General features: G+C 43.3%; 2 protein-coding genes across 3 annotated transcripts; one reads left to right on the top strand and one right to left on the bottom strand.

Annotated features, from left to right (window-relative positions):
- The first annotated feature begins 137 nt into the window (after positions 1 to 137).
- Positions 138 to 3,448, top strand: snap29 (synaptosome associated protein 29). Its single transcript, XM_070963744.1, has 6 exons — positions 138 to 214; positions 801 to 1,037; positions 1,162 to 1,355; positions 1,831 to 1,916; positions 1,998 to 2,102; positions 2,198 to 3,448. The coding sequence occupies exons 2-6, from the start codon at positions 801 to 803 to the stop codon at positions 2,356 to 2,358; spliced, it is 783 nt and encodes a 260-aa protein (XP_070819845.1). The 5' UTR covers positions 138 to 214; the 3' UTR covers positions 2,359 to 3,448.
- Positions 3,449 to 6,161: 2,713 nt separating this feature from the next.
- LOC139332814 (somatomedin-B and thrombospondin type-1 domain-containing protein) lies at positions 6,162 to 18,943 on the bottom strand. 2 transcript variants are annotated; one of them, XM_070964924.1, is made up of 5 exons: positions 18,457 to 18,943; positions 11,081 to 11,266; positions 9,891 to 9,981; positions 7,598 to 7,756; positions 6,162 to 7,387 (listed from the first exon to the last, which is right to left on the bottom strand). In XM_070964924.1, exons 1-5 carry the CDS (start codon positions 18,704 to 18,706, stop codon positions 7,282 to 7,284), a joined length of 792 nt encoding a protein of 263 aa, XP_070821025.1. In that variant the 5' UTR covers positions 18,707 to 18,943; the 3' UTR covers positions 6,162 to 7,281. The 2 variants fall into 2 exon arrangements, with proteins under 2 accessions (XP_070821025.1, XP_070821026.1); XM_070964925.1 differs by having other exon boundaries at positions 11,081 to 11,263; positions 18,457 to 18,920.
- Between the last annotated feature and the right edge of the window lie 315 nt (positions 18,944 to 19,258).

The following is a 19,258-nucleotide window of genomic DNA, read 5'->3' as shown; positions in this document are numbered from 1 at the left end:
GGTACAACATCAGACTCTGTTGTCTAGTGTTACGTTTAAGGATTTTTCTTAAGCCCATGAAATCAGTATCACCATGTGCGTTTTTACTGCGCAGGATGACAGTTGGGACAGCACGCTCCAACGTCACCAAACGCGTGACCGGAAGTGTGCCGCTGCTAATAATCAGCTGATAGAGCAACAACAACGTCTAACATTACAGCCCAGACGGTCAAAGGTTTGTCTCTTAAACTGGTTGTACATATGAAGTTAACAGTTTTACTTCAGACATAATCTGTTCTACGAGTCAAACCGCCAATGTTGTCACACCGCCGTCTTATATTGGCTCATAGACGTGCTATTTGCTTTGCTGGCAATCCTCGTTAATTACCTAGCGGTTAGCTAGCTAGCCAACACCCTTTAGCTTTAACTGTGTGTGTGTGTAATAATGTACATTATTTTGCGTTGATATAATCCAGAAGTTGTTTTAGTGGATGATTAGTATGAAACGTTTTCATCGATTCCCTCAGTTGTTCAAAACTTCTGTCTTTTCTGTGTGGAAGTTGTAGCTAGGAGAGGTGAAGCTAACAGTATAAAGCTAGCTTTAATGGATATATCTCGAAGTCGTGATACCAGTTGTCTAATCAAATGTAAAGTGAGCATCACACAATTCTTAATTTTTTTTTATTGTAGGGATACAACGAAGCATTATTTTCAAAATTGTTGTAACCCAATGTACTTTTTGTGTAGTGAGCTAACTGAGGAGCTGACTAGATAGTAGATTCGTTTGAAACTTGTCAAAACATTGTGTCTCTGCCCCACAGATGGCCTACCCTAAATCCCACAACCCGTTTGCAGATGATGACGATGAGGAAGATTTTAAGCCTAAAAGTAGAGGCTTTAATGACGACCCAGATGACAGCGGGTTGAGTGAAGCTGAGAGAAGGCAGAGGTACCTCCAGCAGGAAGTGATGCGTACTGCTCAGTCTGCTGTGGACAGCAGTTACCGTTCCCTGGGCCTCATCTATGAATCAGAGAAGATGGGTGTGGAAACGGCAGAGGTATGTTGAAATAATCAGCTTCACACTGACACACAAAGATGCTCCTTGTCTGAGAGGGTGACAGTCAACAAAGAAAAGTCTTGTAGTTTCTCTCATTCTCCTTTCTCACTCTCTTGGTCTGTAGGAGCTGGTGCGACAGGGTGAGGTTCTGAAGAGGACAGACAAGATGTTGGACAACATGGATCAGGACTTGAAGACTAGTCAGAGCCACATTAACAGTATCAAGAGTGTGTGGGGCGGCCTTGTCAATTACTTCAAGGGCAAACCAGAGACAAAGCCACCACCTGAGCAGCCAAAAGCCTACCAGGCCACCGAGGGGTAAGATTCAGTATGGTATAGTTAGTTAGTTAGTTAGTTAGTTAGTTAGTTAGTTTATTGATTTAAATATTGCAATTCAAATATGTTTATAAATAACTGTATATGATTACATAACGTCCAAGCAGTATTCCATATGCAATACAATTCTGTCGGCACATTAATAAAATACACTTTACCAACAACATGATCAACTTCTAACATTTTCAAGCAATTAGGCAAACATAACTAAGACTCGTGCTCTCTAATCTCTTATCTAGCTTGATTAAGTCAGCAAAGTTCTTCAAGGTCTTCAAGTCACATGCAGATCACTTTTTTTTATTTGAGATTTCTGGAGCCAAGTTGGAGATGATATTTCACAACAAAGCCATTATAATTAGTGTTTGAGTAATGCTACCATAAAATTTGTGCTTTTGCCATTTCCAGCCACTAGTCATTGGCTATAAATGGCTGAATAATGCTTATCTGACCTTCTCAGATTACAGAGCGCCTTGTCCAACAGCAGACAGCATGAAGATAAGTACCAAGCCAGCCACCCCAACCTAAGAAAGTTGGATACAGGAGGTAAGAGTTTGTACAAGAACCTCAGGATTGCATAACCACAGCAAAAACCGGCTGCCACCATTTCTCATTTGTGTGTTCCAGGATTTGGAGGTGCTGCATCACTGGATGACAGCTCATCTAGACAGAATGGATACCGTCAGAACAGACACCTCAAGGAGGCTCACCAGACCCTTGACAAAAATTTAGGTAAAAAAAAAAAACAAAATCTGTTTTAATGTAAAAATACAAAAGCTTAACCAAAACCCTAAATTTGCTTTCCTTTCCTTTGTGAATTTTCCCAGATGAGATGTGTGGTGGCTTGAGCAGACTGAAGAACCTTGGTCTAGGTCTCCAGTCTGAGATTGACAACCAGGATGACTCCATTGATTCTCTTCTGAATAAAGTGGACAAGATGGATGTCAAGATCCACAACACAAACCAACAGATTAAAAACCTCAAATAAAACAAACACTTGGACTCGCACAGACAAAAGACGACAACAGGTCATCCTCTCACGTGATTCTCCATCCTGGCCTCTGTTGACTAAACTCTGTGTTCTTTGAGTTTTTTATGAATGAAAACTTGTAACTCTAGCAGATAAGCAAGTGAGCCAATTTTTATCCGTGTTATTTTCATCTTTAATGTCTGAAAGGTCATTCCTTGTTTCAGATTTGCCCACGAATTCAAGTTTCCGTAGAAATTCCTCCTGCCTCTTCACTGATTTTTTACTTTTGTGTTTTGAAGGGATGACTCGGTTCCATGTGGGTATTGGTGAAAGAGACTGTCTTTGTCCAGGTTAAAGCTGTTTGTTGTCCCCATCAAGCTCCACTGCATTTCTGTGTGAATGGAGTTTGCTGAATTTGCATTCGTTTGGGTGATTAGAGCATTGGATCGAACAGCTTTTCTTGATTACCAAACATGTACCAGTGGCTCCTAGTAGGCAGGAATTACGGCCTACATCTAAAGCTGCAATGTTTTGTGTTTATGATTCATATGTCAGTGCTAACTAATACCTGGACCTGCCTTCACATATGTACAGAAACACTATGGATATCTGTTCAAGTCACTTTTGCCTTACAGATCGCGTGTATGTACCGTAGACTAGCTTTTGGTGTCCACTGGTATTTCTCACCATAGGATGCTTCACTTTGTTCAAGTATGTTCACGTTCCTCGGTGCTTTCCCTAGCTTCACTTTGATTGTTCATATAAATATTTTATTGAATGCTGCAGAATGTGATTGAGTGAATGATTGTGCATCATATGAACAAGCTAGCTGTGAATATAAAAGTTAAAAACTGAAACAATATCCCCATTGTCATCATCATACGTCTTCCCTGGGATGCATTTTCGAGAAGATTAACCACTTAAGTTTTTCTGAATTAAAACATATGGCTATCCTAAGGAAACAGTCAAAAATAAGATGATAAATTAGGATTTATGGTCACAAGGTTTCATTTTTGGCATGTTTATCATGTATTCTTTTCAGAACCACATACTTAATAAAAAACATTTGTAAGGGGAGTCACAGCTGTCCTACAAATTGTGTTTCTGTTAAATTGGTGCAGGAAATCAACAGCACCACAAGGTGACGCTGCATGTCTAGGCTGGAATTTGCATAAGCCTCTACAGGGAGAGAGCCCTGTCAATCAATCATTAGACAGTGTGTCAGCACAGTGTCTTTTCATTTTTGATGCATTGTGATATAACAGCAGGGTGATATTTTTAGATGAAGGTATAATAGGTGCTATTTTAGAAACCAAGTACACTAAACTAAGTACTCTCAAAGTAAACTTTGCAAAGTAAACTGCAGTTTACAGCAACACACCAAAAGCCTTGAAATAGTCTGACTTGCCATGATGTGTGATTGTTCAGAACACAACATTGATGACAGTGGAGTTTATTTTCCAATATGATGATCATAGGATTTTTACTATACTGGCTCTGTTGTGTACCAGCTGTGATGCTGCGTGTTGCGTCTATTCATTATCATTCCTCTGCACTGGACCAGCTGCTCCTGCAGAGGCCCTCATTAGGATGACTTGCTAATTACAGTACACACTTCGCAAAAACACATATATATCAGCAACACAGGGGCGACACAGAGGGGAATATGGGGTACCAACTACCCACGGCCCCAAGCTGATTGAGGCCCCTACATGTCAGAACTGGATGGGCCTTTTTTTTGTTCGTTTTGTTTTTTTGTGACTTGTCAGGCATGTATTTGTAGATATTTATTTTGCTTTATGTTTATTTGAAGCCAGACTTGGTTGAATGCTGCAGGACCAACTGCTCTCAAAAATAACCAAGGAGAAGGCATAGAGGAACAGTTATAGCTCTCAAGATGTCAAAAAACAAATTTTGTGTCATCAATTGATCAGTAAATGAATGCACTGGGTTGTGTTTGAGTTGTGGATGGGCGGACACAGATGGTGAAAGGGTGTGCAGGGCAGATCATTCCTGACTATAACCCTGCACTGGAACACAGAAAATGGGATTCCTCCTATTGCATGTGTGGTGTACACACACAAAAACAAGTAGACAAGGTAGATGGAAGCATCACTTACATGTTAGGAAAGGAAGGAAAAAGTCAAGGTTGTTCCAGAAGGTATAGCAGTTCAGATTAATCAATTTCACCTTGGTTGAGCAGATGGCAGGAATATTTTTATAGCTGCAGGATAGAAATGTTTCACTTGCTTTTGTGGCTCAAAGGTAATCATCGAAACAGTGTGGTTCACTCAGATGCACAAACTGGGGCTCCACTGGAGATAAATATAATGCTGAAGTGACCTCAGGTGGAGGTGGCAGCGACACCACCATTAAACGGAAGTCACCCCTGGGTTCTTTCCCTTCACGCCATCCGTGGGGGCCGGGAGGGCTTTGAACAGCTGTCTTGTCAAAAGCAAACAGTGGCCGTGCTGTGACAAAGGCCGCCGGTGCTGGAATGCCCCCCTTTTCACCGGGCGTAATCCCAGAACACACTGCTGTCGGAGCCCATCAGGCACTGGGCCAGAGATGGGCCTTCCTGCCCTTTGGAAAACGGGTTAGCAGCAGAGGCAGGCAGCCAGGGGGGTAAAGCCTGCTTCAGAGTGGATGGACTGTCAGGCTGACAGCACTCTATTGCCACTGTTGTAGTAAGAGAAAATAAAGAGTTGTGCTGACGGAGGGGAGTTTGGTAGGGAGCCGGTGAGAGGGAGGGAGGGAGGGAGAGAGGGAGGAGTGCAGAAAAAAGAGGTAGGATGGCTGGAGAGATTAATGGAGGTGAAGTTCAAGTGCCTCTGAGATGAAACACGTGAAAGGAGCCAGGAGTACAAATCTTCCTCAAAGTGTGGATTTTGTTAGATCTTGGGTTGTCACATTTCCACATACGCCATGTTTTTCAAAGATCATTAAGATATTGAGTGGGATTTAATTGTGTCTCAACTTAAAGCCTAATGTGATGTTTACATCCTCAAATCCATCCGAAACTGTTCTTTACCTCCCCTCTCCTCTGCTGAGTCTCATTACCTTCCTGCTTGTGATGGAGGGCTAGACTGTGTAACACGGGTGCATCAGTGGGTGAGAACGAGAAAAGATAATATGGAAAACTTTAGAAGGTCGTGACATTTTGGTTTAAAACTGTCAGCAAGGACGACGAGCAACGACTTCATAAACAACTTTCAGGGTCAGAGTCAAGGCTTAGACACATCCTCCTCCATGTTCACTGAGCTAATCCATATATCACATGAAGGAGGAAGCAAACTGGCTTTCAAATCTGGCGTCTTGGTATTCTCTGCTCAGAGCTGCTGTAAAAACAAACCCCAAAAGAAAGCGGCAGATGTATTTTCAGATGATGTAAGATGTCTCATGCCTCATGTTTAGTCTGTCCGCACATCATCTCTGGCAGTTACATCACAGAACTGCAGATCGTAGGAGAATGTCACACCAAAAAACATGATTATACACATTAGTTGTAAATTTGCTTGTCGTCATCGCGTTTAAAGCACAGGGGGAAAAATGTCAAGAATGCAACACAAATACGTTAATGGGTACATGTTTGCATTAACTTACGTATGTTCAACAGCGTTCTTCTTTAACTGTGAGGTGCTGCATGTAAACACCGGTAATGAGAGGTATACTTAGCAGTGCTGTGGTCATAGTAGTAATTGCACAGGGAAGAAGTCAGAAATGTTAACGGTGGTCTGTGTAACTGTTCCAAGTGTTGCTTAATCTGACTGCCATGATGCAATAAAATACCCACACTAGAAAATATGACAAGCGAGGAGAAATGACAGTATAGTTGTTTATTTTCACTAATGGACAGTGTACAGAGTATGCTGTGCTGCACTAATAAAATCGTCACTTGTTTTATAATAAATAAACACACAAACACAGACAGAGACTGGGGAGAGAAAGAGAAAGTCACAGCTTTCCAGAGAGAAAAGCCATTTCCTGGCACTGCACTTGTCCTCCTCTTAAACCAGCAGTACAGGAGGTGCGGGAAGGCGTACCGAGCCAGTTGACTGACTCCTCTTTTTCATTCAAGAAGGTAAAGCTGTGGTTAATCTGCAATTCTTTTCAGTCTTGGACACAGAGGACAGAGAGAACCACAGTGAAATTCTCTTAAATGGCTCTTTTTCCTCTCCAACAATATTCGGTCTGAACAGATGGGACTGAGAGGCGGACATGAAAGAGGGAGCTTGATGGGAGACAAAGACGCAAATCTCAGCACCTGAGAATCAATACCTGATATTCAACGTGACTTGCAGGTATGAATGTTTTTGTTGAAAAAAAATAATAATAGGGACAAAACTGCAAAACACAGATATATTGACTGGAGGATTCTAGCAATGGGTACAGTTTGGATGAACCAGTTTCAGCATCTCCAACCTGCAGCTGATTTAGGACCCTTTGGACTGGGGCTCGAACTGGGTGCAGCAACTGCTGTTTGGTGTTTAAACTGTGGGATACAAATAAGTGTAGCTATATGGACACATATACATAACACATAAACAATCAAAAGTAGAAAATGTATAAAGCAAAATAATATATTTATATATTTATACATTATGCATTAACAAATGCACTTGCATTGATGGAGGTAGATAGCAAAGATCGAGAGGTAAAAAGGCATATAGATGTTGCTGTGCTTTGGAGGAGAATAAGTACATAACGTGGCTGTAAAATCTGAAATTAAATGCAAGAATTTCTGAGTGCTTAGCAATAGTGTATACAGTACAGAGTATGAGGTGAAAGGAAAAAGTGGCAGGATGCTGCTGATCTCCTTGAGTTACCCATCCAGTAATCTGGATCAGAGGGGTCTGGCTTGGCTGGCAGGGCTGTAGCTCCACAGTTAACAGGAGGTGTTGAGGGAAATCTCGTCCCTGTATACAGATGTCTGGAGTCGGCTCACACGAAGAGCACGGAGTATGGAGGACACCGGCAAGCCTCTGAAGACGACTCCCGCACCCAGGAACCATGGCAGCCCGGGACTGAAGCTGCTGCCCAGAACGTTCTTGGAAGAAAAGGACCAAACAGGCATGAAACAGGGAGTGGCAATTTGGTTAAAGGTTACGGTTAAAGAGCCTCGCTCAGGGCTTTTCACCTAGTTGTTACTAGTGGGGGAAAATAAATTGTTTCAGTCAGTCTGCAGATGGCCAAGCTACAGGAAAACCTACACAATCTAATGGATGAACATGTGTTGAGTTTTGACCGTTTGGTTTACCTGGTGCTCTCTAGGCCGTCGCCTCCACAGCGGTCTGACTTTGACATGGCATCACTCTGACACTCCGCACACACCAGCCTCTCTCTCACCAGATGAGCACTCCACAGTTTGAGTTTACACGCTGCACTGGCCTGTTTCACCCGCAGGTACACACAGTAACTGCAAGCACAGAGTGCAGAGAAGGAGAGGAAGGAAAGTGTCAAAAATAATAGATTTCACTTAGATTTCATTCTGAAATATGGGAAAAGATACAGGGGTCATTAAGTGAAGTCCAACAGTTTTAGAGTACAGATGTTTTCCTATGAGAACTCACGCTGCTCTGTCAGCAAGATCTCAACATCTAATATTTTCTTCTTTGAACTGAGCTTTGGATAGTTATCTTTCACTCAAATATGCCACTACATCATCAGCAACAAAACAGGCAAATAAAAAATACCAAGATGAAGACTCAAAGAGGCAAGAAAGATTTAAACGCCCTAAAAAAATGCATCTCTCCTCTTTCCTCCCCTTGGAGTAGTTCAAGGGCAATCCAACATGGCTTGATTAATGAAAGCCAAGTGGTCATCCAACCCAGCCAGCTGGGCTTGATCACGACTATAACCAGACAAAGGACAAATCAAACAGCCGGATCAGAGATTTGTTCCATTTGAAGGTGATCCAGCAGTGTCATGGTCACCTGCAGGACCCTAATATCAACACAGCTCACTCTGTGCACTGGAAACAATAATAAGGTCGTGTTTTTCAGCTCACTGTGTTCTCTGGCCGGCACTTTGAACTCGTGCACTATTTATTTTGTCTCTGATTCAGACAGCTGTGACAAAACACCATCCCCAGTGGGACGGTTTGTCAAAGAAAACATGAAGCCGCAGTTTTTTCTCAGAGCGATGCTTGAAGACTTTGTCCACAAGTAACATTGGAAAGTAAGTTTTTAAAGACCATATGATTATTGATATTTAGGATATTATTATTCAGGTCAGATTTGGAGTGTTCAGGCTTGTATTTTGAGAGAAGTTTTGCTCCATGGAAAATGAGCAAACGTTAGTGAGAGCATAAGAAAAGTGAAGAAAACATGAATCACTTACTCTCTATGGGCTTTCAGCAACGTTTACACCTTTATGTCTTCATTCCTGACAGATACTCGCACAGGTGAAGTCCAAAATAAATCAATATCCTTGCGAAATATTACTCATTCAGATTAGATCACAGATATAACTCGAGATCTAGGGACTACTACCGGTCATCATTTCATGTCATCTCAACCCCTCGTCTCCTCGGTCAGTTTCGATGACAGCAGCGGGGCACCAGATGTGCATGTGAAATCACCCTAACTCTGAGTCACTCATGTTGAATTGCTCTCATTAATGAGTAACATGACCCCAATCCCCTGATGCTTTGTACTTCAGTCAACACAAAGGTATCCAATGTCAGTTTTAATCAAGGCTGTAGGCTGTCAGGAGACCAGCTGTGATTTTATTCCCTGGTCTCTGATTTTTTCCAGCTCTGAGAACATCTGCAATAAGCTCAGATCCAAGATGACATCTACGCAGGGACGGTTTACCTTTTACGTGGATTACAGTTGCCTTATCAGTAAAGGTCATTGCACGATGCAAAAATTCAATGACAGTGTTCATGTTTCACAGTCAAAGCAACTTCGAGTCTCTGCGTGTTATGGCAACCTTGGCCCTGGTCTGTACTCTCTAATCTTCTGGAGCACAAAGTTGATCTTAAAGTGACCTTTGAAACTATGTTAAAAGTGAGGAGTAAAATCCAGCTTTATCAGAGAGGCTGCAACGCAGCTTTGGAGCTGGAAAAAAAGAGGTTTATGCCAGACTGAGGACGCAAACATCTGCAAGTTTTCTTATGCAAAATGATTGCTGGCAAAAAAAAAAAGGAGTAGCATGTTGTTGGTTATAATTACACTCAGAATCAGAATTGGCCAAGTATGTGTGCACATACATACTTGCATAAGAAAAAAAGACTCTGAAAGACATGATAACATGAGTAGGAGTTGTTGTTATAAAGATATAGTCAAATCTCCTTTTTTTTACACACTGAGCTGGAAAGTTTCATGCAAAATAAACAGATAGCATTATGGAAATGAAACTCTTCAGTTGCCCTAAAATCTCAATCTCTGTCCAGGACATGTGATCTTTCTACACTCCAGACGTTTCAGCTGTAATTACCCCCTCTCTGCATCGATTGCACAGGAAAGCCAGCGCCACAGACAAGAACAAAGAGGGCTGGCTGGGTCAGCCCTGTGTGTTTGTTTGCAGTGTGATAATAGAGGCCTTACCTGGCCTTCTCCTCCTTCATCAGCATGTGTGGTCGCCTCCAAGGGTCCTTGAAGTTCCTCTTGAAAGAATCAGGCAGGATCTTTGCCACCTCTGCAGGTCAGGTGCAGGGATGAAAAAGCGGAAATGAAAAAGGCAATAATCATGTCAGATAAGCTCTTGTTTCCGCCGAAGAGCAGCAGGGGTGGGCAGTAACACAGTAAGTTTACTTGAGTACTGTACTTTAGCACAAGTATCTATACTTCAGTTGACTATTTTTTTCAAACGTATGACTTCTACTTCACATCATTTTTTAATACAAATATTGTACTTTTGACTCCACTATCTCTGTGAAGAGACCATGCTGTCTGCGCTTGTAGAAGTTGCAGTTTTTATGCTGTGGTTGGATTTTCAGTGTTACTGATTAAAGTCCTTTCAGAGATATGCATATACATTTTGGTGTAACTTGGTCACTCTGCAGCCTCTCTCCTGCATGCACGCACGCATGCACACACGTACACACACACAGCAAACAGCAGATTCTACAAGCTGTTTAGTTTACAGGTTCTACAAGCAGTCAGTGCATTTCGGTGGGTGGTTTGAGTCATTAGGTTCTCTAAATGTACTGAGGCAACAATAACACAATGCATTGACATTAAAAAGAAAATGTGCCTTTGAATATTTAAGTATTTTTAAAAGCAGGTACTCCAATACCTTAACTCAAGTAAAAATTTGAAAGCAACTTTTTTTGTATTGCAGTAATATTTGATGTAGGAGTATTTGCACTTTGACTCAACTAATGGAGTTTGCACTTCGTCCAAAAAAAAAAGCAGAAAGCTCGGTGGAGGTATAAACACGTCCCGCATTTCAACCACAGCAGCTGATCCCTTGACTCAAAATGACTCAGCGTATGAAATGTATCAAAGTGGTGTGAAGTGCAGTGGTGCTTAGTTTTCCTTGGAAATCTCCCACATGGAAAAGTGTTTATCTGTGTTCTGGTGTTTTTTACCGGGTAAGTGATTCGCTGAAACTGAGGCATTGAAACAGAGCAGCTGGAGATAAGGCGTCAGAACAGATGTATTACTTACAGTAAAAGTGTTAACAAGCGGTACCCCAGAGACCACTGAAACCCCAAATGAATATGTAACAGAGGTCAGAGCAGGAGTGCATGCATAAAAGCGTGATTGTAGGGATGCGTAGAAAAGGTTCTCACCTTTCGCGGTGCTGCATATGGCGTTGTTTCCAAAGCATCCTCGACGCTGTTTGAGGTCAGGACAGGGCGTGCCTCCGTTTCTAGGGGGTACAGATACTTGGCGACTCCTTTCTGTGCTGCCAACTCCACACGGTGATGTGCATGATGACCAGGGGCCCCAAGATCCCACCACACAGTCAATGGCTGCTAGGGGAGCAGGGAGACAGAGAGATCAGCTGAGGGTTTCACATAAACGTCCGGAGAAACATTCAAAGATGGGGGAAGTCTTAAAATATCCATGGCCTCTAGTGGTTTTAGACTGTTTTAGAATCAGAATTGGCTTTATTGGCCAAGCATGTGTGCACACACAAGGAATCTGGCTTGAAAGATCACACAATGTACTTGCATAGGAAAAAAGGACATAAAGCTCAACTTGGACAAAACAAAAAAAAGACTGACTTTAGGTTTTCTCTTAGTGTTACATATAGAGAAGTACATTTATGGAAAGTGAGATGAGTTTCAGGTCAGGAGGATTTAACGGCCTGAGGTCAGAAAGGGAAGAACAAGGGGGTGCTACCAAAACAAATGCACTAATTAAGACGAATGAATTGATCTTTACCCCAGAGGTAGTTGTAAATGTTCCCCTAATCTTTGCTGCCATGCTCAACTGCATGGCTGAAAGCAGCAACACACACACCCTGATATAGAGTTGCATAATATTGCAGTGAGCCTTTACTGAGGTTGGTGGGCAGCAAACGATAGACTGGGTCATTACCATCCACAACTACCAGATCAGCCAAACCCCAGACTCAGGAAGTCTGCGACCCAGGGCAAACGTGGGGGCCATTTAAATAGGGGGCTAATTTTGCATCCTGTTCTCTCTGGTTTTGCTCGACCCCACACACAAATACAGCACAACACATAAACACCGCAGCAGTAGCAATCAGGCTTCCCGTTCTGTGGGCTGATTTAGCCAATTACATCAGGCTAAGAGGAAGCTGTGTTTCTTAGATGGCTGCTTTGATCAAAGCCAAGAGTCTCCAGCAGCAATCAAGCCTTGTCCAACACAGACTTTTAATAGCAGCAGACATTTAACCGCTTTGTTTTAGGGAGGAAGTGCCCTCTCCATTAACAAATAAGGAGAGGCACTCAAACACTCACACACTAATTAATGAATAAAAACATGCCCCCACAATACTTTCCTCAAAAAGCCTGATATTGGTGTGGAGCTTTGTAGACAACAGAAGTTTAATACAATGAGAGCAGGTGCACACAGCGTGAAGCTCTTAGATGTTATTATGTAATTATAGGGAGGGAGAGGATAAATATACCATAACTGAATCTAATCCTCCCTCGCCATCTAATCTACCTAACTCTGTCTTTATAATACACGCTCACCCCACAGTACAATGCTGCAAGTGGATAAGTATGTGTGTGTGTGAACAGGAGAAAGAGAGAGAGAGAGCTTTCAAGGTGCCGCCTGTTCGGTTCATTCCCATGGTCCTGTTGGGGTTTTGGAGGGGGGGCGGCTGTCTCAGTGACACAGCCGATCCACAAAGCCACTGTGGAATCTCTGCATTCCTGCACATTAGTGCTGCCCACCTGACACTCGCCTTTCCCAGATCATCGTGCACACACACACACACACACACACACACACACACCGAAAACAATTTCTGTCAGATTACACCCACCCACTTGGGCTTGTTCCACCTCCAGTCATCACCCTAAAACACACAGACGTACACATTACCCTGTGTAGGCTTGCAGAGTGACATAAACTTTCTTGAAAGAATATCGAGGGGGTGTGACCAAATCAAACACCACAACCATATCGGCTTCCCTTCTTCTGCCTCCTCCACCTCCTCTTATCCTCACTCCTGCCTCCTCGCCTTTCCTTCCCTCTTCTACTTCCTGTGACGTTCATGGGGACAGTTTTTATGTTGCTGTTTTTCTTTCTCATAGTGGGAAAAAACGTGAGTAAGCAGGGCAGATGAGGTCTTCACTGCAGAGGGTGTGCAATGGAACCAATAGGGTCAGCGAGTTCCCGCACCCGAGGGGAAACAGAGCTATTACTCCTCCAATCGACGCGGCATACGCACCAATAAGACAGGATTGAGGCCCTGTCTGGAGCCTTCAGCCTGCTGGCCTCAAGCCACCAGAGGTCAGAAGGCAATTACCCAAACTGCAGTGGTCCCCCTGCTCTGTTTCTGGTACTACGAGTGCGAGAGCCCTACCACCCACATGATAACCCTGCTGACTGTCTGACACAGCCTGACCCTCAGAGCTTACAGCCGCTGTTGTCGCCCTGTCCCCATTGTTGACGAGAAAGTCCCCAGTTGGAAAGCATGCCACCACCTCTGACCTCTGACCCCAATACAGGAAACAAATGGCACTCGTTGTCAGCATGTTCAGCTTTTGTCTTTCTGATCAGCTGATATTTTTACAGCGTGTTTTCAAGTACCTAAAGTTTCTCTGCTAAGAAGACACCTAATTAAATAGTGTTTTATCTGCCACTGACTTCAGAGCTGTTTTCTCTGCTCTTTGAGAGCACAACATTCATGGTATACTGACTACACTGAACACTAAAAAACTGATACAGAGAACTTAAAGGCCCCGAAAAGACATTTTCTCAACCAGCTTCTTTCTATGAATGAAGGGATCCTACACACACACACACACACACACACACACACACACACACACACACACACACACACACACACACACACACACACACACACACACACACTTTTCTGCCAAAATCAAACTTCTGTTCACTAAGTTTTCGTTGTTTCACATGAGAGATTTCTGTATTTCTTTTTTCATTTGAAGAAGGCAGACCAAGTTAGAAAAAGGTGAAGTCCCAAATTTCTATGCACCATTCAGGAATTACTAACATTAGAATCTAACCGCTGGTTATTTCCCTGTGGTCACTGTCAATTAAGTCTGAGCAAACCACACAAATACATGCCAAGGCTTTAAAGCATAGATAGGATGCATTGCCTTGTTTGAAATATTAGAAAATAGTTGGGAGTAATAGGAGTTTGAGCGGTGTCTGTGGCAGCGAACTGTCAGTTGGCAGAGCTTCAGACAAACATCACTGGCTGAACCAAACCACTGAATGTGTATCCAGCATCAGCACTTTTATCTCCCGACTTGTCAGCCCATCTCCAGTCACACTTGTTACAGTGAGATAACAGGGTACTATCTGGCTTTTCAGATTCGTTCACCTTTCCTCTGACTCTCCCTGAATTCTGCTTCCATTTTAGGGTTTCATAACAAAAGAGTTATCAGACCTGCCTGCCCAATTTCCTTTATCTTCGCCTCCCTTTATTATCCCACACTGTCTCTTGTTCTTTCTCCCCCATCTGTCTCCTTTTTTTGGTCCTCTCTTTCACTCTCCCACCCCCTCCATCCACCCCCCCATCTCCTCTCTGATGGGACCCAGATGTCCAGCTGCTCTGGAGGACCACTGCACCCCAAAACCTCCCCTGCTAACTTCCCTCCCATGTACAGAGTTGGGCTTTGGTCCCATCAGACAAGCCTCCTAATGTTGAGCAACACAGGGGAGAACCATAAGCCTGTTAATAGAGGTGAAGGACACGGGACTGAGCCCTAATGACAGGTTAGCACATAAATGTTTCCTGCAGACACCTTGAAAACAGGAGCCAAGAAAACCAACTAATTAAAAGGATTCATTACAAACACAGCTGAGAGAGATTTTCTAGGAACTAAGAAGGGTTAGCATTGCATGGCTTTGCAACACACATAAGAAAGATCAGCTCTGAATACTGACTTCTCTTCCTAAAAATAATAAAACAACAAAAACAAGGAAGCAAAAAAAAAGGAACAGAAAATGTGCTGTTGTCAGTGTAAGGTTCACCTGCTGACCTTCATCATTCAAAGACAAAGTGAATGTTACTTCACAGACTTGTGGCAACATCTTAAGAATGAAAGAAACAATGACAGTGGGAACTCTAGTGTGGCAGCTTGATGAAGGACAACAAAAACTGTAACTACGAGCATCTATCACAATGCGAGCAGTATCTGAGTACCTGGAAAAACTGCACACAAGCTGCTTGTCCCAAAAACTACGGCAGCTTGCTCATTTCAGCCAAGCTGGGTAAAAACATTCACTTCTCACAGAGGTTACAGAAAGATCATGTGGGAAGCAAGGAAGAAAAAGAGGGAGTGAACGTAGGTGGAAAGAAGCAAACATGACAGTGCACCGCGCCCTAAAGGAAAGCAAGAGAAGCAGAAGTTCCTGCAGGAGAGACAGAAGAATGATGAGCAAACCTCTGGTCTATCTGAGGCAGAGGCTACAGTACGTCTTCCTGCTGAAGTGAGAACTACCAGATGCCACGGTAAGAGACGAGAGGAGCTGCCCTTTCCATCCTCCTGTGGGCCAGTTTCATCTCTAGGGTCTACGAATGAGCGATGTAGGGCTGACACGGGAATTATGTGATATTATTATTATGTGATACTCCTACAACAGGATTTCTAGCACTGTACACATTGGTGTATCCAGTTTGCTTTCAGCTGTCTCCTCCTCTTCTGCTTTATACAGTGATATCCTGCATTTTCTGTTAACAACCATTAGTTCCTTGTAGTAATAGCATTGCAAAGTGAAGAAAGCTTAAGTTTTTCCAGGCTTATCATCTGCCTTATTGAGGAAGCAACGGCTGAGGTGGCAGTGAATTGTACTGAGTCCTCTGTCAGGACTTCTCCCATGATGCATTTCTTCCAGTATGTTTCAAAACTTGCTTGTTGTATATCACCTCCCCAACCTCAAAAAAACAACTTTAGGATTGAAAACTAAACATGACTGTAAAATCCCATAACTCAGTTCTAGCCTCAAATCCACCCAGGAACTGATTTTGATGGGTTGTTCTGCTTAAATGTTGTTTCCAGAAATACCACCATATTTTTCCAGTTAGGAAAAATTATGAATCCTCAAGAACATCCCAGTAATTGGCCGGTTCTGCCAGTCTGGTGCGGAAAGACTCACCCTTGTCAAAACATAATGAGTGCATCAAAATGAGCCCAGAAATGCTGAGCACATCACTTCAAGATGCTTAACTGTGTGTGTCGAAGGGAGGATTTTAAAACATTCCACCACTGATTCCACTTGCATACTGCTCAGCTCTTCACAGAGCAATAATAAGTGCACAGGAACATCCTCCACACTGTTTACAACCAACACCAAATCCTGACAAATTCTTCATTTGGACGACATCTCTGGGGAGAACTGTGTCTCACTTCAAAGAGCTTCAACTGTGGTGCAAACAGTCTGCAGTTTTTTTCTGTCTCTCCCCTGATGTCACCCACTCAAAGCTCTTTGCTCGGCTACAGCCAACATGCCTAAATTACAGACTGTGACAGACAGTACACAGACAGGCTCCTTAATGTGTTAAAGAACTACAGGATCAGGATCACATAAAGTCTGGGTGTAATGTGGGTGAGAAAACATCAAGGCACTTTGGAACTGAGCCAAGCTACAAGCTGCATGTGTTTATACTGTACAGATGCGCAGGGTGCAGAGGGAGGAAGACAAGGTGCTTTTCTCAGCATCACTCCGATGCTCACTGATCCAGAAAGCATTTAGAGGTCCTGGCCAAGCTGACAGATAAAACACTGTAAAACCATTAAAAGCACACAATCCCAAAAGCATGTTTTACATTTTACAACTGTGAGAATAAATCACTCCAATTTGCCACATCAGTGTTGCGCAGACATGTCTTGATTTACGGATGTTTTGCAGAGTGAGACATTATCCAACCTGTAACACCTGCATCTCACCATTGTGTGACTGTATGTGTGCCATCTGGACTGACCAGTCAGAGCGACACATGAGGTCCATGGTGCCAAAAATCCCTGTCTGACACGTGCGTGAACTGATGCACATGGCAGCCGTTAGCTGACCTCTGAGGGACCAGCTGCTGTTGAACAGTTCAGTGATGACTCACCACTGACCTGATGCACCTTCCTGTGCTTATTCTGTTCAGTTTCATCTTGGCAGGCACATGGGATGGATCAAGTGATGTCTGAACCGCACTCAGCTGGCGGCTGGATGATAAATACCATCTCTATATGTCTCTTTGACTGATTGGAGGATAAAAAGAAATTTCAATTTTGAACCAACATTATTGTCAAGTCAAGTTAATTTTATTCACATAGCCCAAAATCACAAATCATAAATTTGCATGAACATACGGATCGAGTTTTACTGAAGTTCTACTGAATTGTACCTGAAATTCAGGGACCCTCCATTTGTAAAAATGCATTGAAACACTGATTAACTAAAGCTATATGTCTTACAAAAGGCCATTTGTTATGTAAAATAAAATAGATTTTTGAGAATGACTGCAGTGGTGCAGCATGCTGCAGTTAACCAATGATTAACAGGTGGTTCAGCTATCTTTGCAGTAAACAGTGAGCTCTAATAGGTATTCCATCATAGTAATTTTGTACACACTTTTAACTCAAGTCTGGAGGAGGCAGCCCGTTCACATCACAGCACAGATACAACACTCAAAGGTTCACTGTGTATACACTAAATGTGCCTAAATAGAGGGATTGCAGCATTTTAAGTGCTCTTTGACTCATAGGTCTGACCCTGCAGGTGCTTGTTAGGGTTAGGGCACTTAAGGCGAGGGTCGCACTCTGGGTGTATCTATATACAGATAATCACTCCTTGTGAACTTGAGATATTTCAGTATACTGTAAGAGCTGCCTCTGTCACATCTCAGACACAGCTCTACTGTCAGTAACCCTGACCATCTTTGGCAGTCTGTTCCCATGGTGTCCATTCTCTCATTTGTCCATATATAGCAGCAGGCAGAATGATGAGGGAAGAGGTTGCACACACTCAGATTTTAAGGAATCTGTGAACAATTGACCTCGATCTCCTGATTCAAGCAATGCAGTTTATTCTTTCGTTGTTGATGAGGAAACTGCCATGCTGATTAGTGACTTTGTTATGATTGCTCACTCCCCTTGCAGCCACTTCATGGCCAGGTCAAGGGTCAGTCCTACAAACCTAAAAACACAACCTGAACCAAGAAGTCAGGAGATACCCCTCCAAGTACACCCTTATTAATGGTCACCTCTGGCTTTAAACAAACAGCCTTAATGGGCGTACTGGAGACAGCTATGTGTAGTATGTCGCACTGTCTCCGTGTCACCTCACTGCCAGCCATCTCTGGCTCAAACTGAACAACAATGAACAACAGGCGTCACTGAGCAGGACGCAGTTGAAATCCACGTGAAATCTGCGCAGTACAGTTGTTAATTATTCCCAGACTTTGAGCTGTCAAGCCTGAAAAGCATCGACAATTTTCTGAAGTTAGTTTGAGGTCAAATTTTCAGTGACCAGGAAAGAACAAGAAACTCACCAGATACTTGGCACACACGCTGATAGTCCTCGCAGCAGTCTCCGGTTTTCTGGCAGTATGTGTCGCAGTAGCACACCGTTTTTCTCTTGGTGTACTCGAAACATTCGTTGTTTCGGCCGGTGCAGCAGTTTGGGCTCTCCCTCTCCCTGCAACCTGCCTCAGCCTTGGGAACAAGTTCCCCGCAGAAAAACGCCAAATATCCACAAACGACAAAACCAAGACGCGCCGAGCTCCATCCATGCGCTCCCATGACAGAAACTTTCCTGGGTCCTCTTGCTCCACACACTCCTGCTGGTGTATGCTTCACTTTGGATGGTGCTTAAAACTGAATGATGTTATACAGACGCTGGTGATATTTTCTGTATAAAATCCAAATCCGAGATAACTTCGGCATTGACACCTCCACGAACAACTGATGCGTAAAAGCGGAATCTGTGTGGGCACCAGCTCTCTTCTACCCGTCTGTCGGACACCGCCCCTCAGCGCTACTGTTGGTTAATAGGAAAGGCGTACAGTGCCAACCCCCACCACCACCACCACCACCACATCTCTCTCTCTCTCTCTCTCTCTCTCTCTCTCTCTCTCTCTCTCTCTCTCTCTCTCTCTCTCGGTTGCGCAATTTGTAACCAAACAAATGAGTGCTGTCACAGATGGTCTTTTTATTCTCTCACAGGGTGTTGGACCGTCTCAACTGCAGAGATGCAAATCAACAAGACGTTCATTTTGGCATAGTGCCTCCACCAGGGCTGTGTCTCAGGCCTAATGGAGGCATTTGACGAGATTTGACCAAAGCTGGAGCCAA

Source organism: Chaetodon trifascialis, chromosome 6, assembly GCF_039877785.1.
Source record: "Chaetodon trifascialis isolate fChaTrf1 chromosome 6, fChaTrf1.hap1, whole genome shotgun sequence".
NCBI classification, from domain to species: Eukaryota; Metazoa; Chordata; class Actinopteri; order Chaetodontiformes; family Chaetodontidae; genus Chaetodon; species Chaetodon trifascialis.
The sequence above is the reverse complement of the archived record's forward strand: the minus strand, read 5'-3'. Positions and strand labels throughout refer to the sequence as shown.

Bases quoted from the DNA above. Each gene is read 5' to 3' on its own strand.
- LOC139332814 (XM_070964924.1), bottom strand. From the start codon at position 18,706: ATGGGAGCGCATGGATGGAGCTCGGCGCGTCTTGGTTTTGTCGTTTGT. The intron at 9,982-11,080 runs GTGAGAACCTTT...CCTGACCTGCAG, and splicing joins CATATGCAGCACCGCGAAAG to AGGTGGCAAAGATCCTGCCT. The intron at 7,757-9,890 runs GTAAGGCCTCTA...CTGTGCTTGCAG, and splicing joins ATGAAGGAGGAGAAGGCCAG to TTACTGTGTGTACCTGCGGG.
- snap29 (XM_070963744.1), top strand. From the start codon at position 801: ATGGCCTACCCTAAATCCCACAACCCGTTTGCAGATGATGACGATGAG. The intron at 1,356-1,830 runs GTAAGATTCAGT...TGACCTTCTCAG, and splicing joins GCCTACCAGGCCACCGAGGG to ATTACAGAGCGCCTTGTCCA. The intron at 1,917-1,997 runs GTAAGAGTTTGT...TGTGTGTTCCAG, and splicing joins AAGAAAGTTGGATACAGGAG to GATTTGGAGGTGCTGCATCA.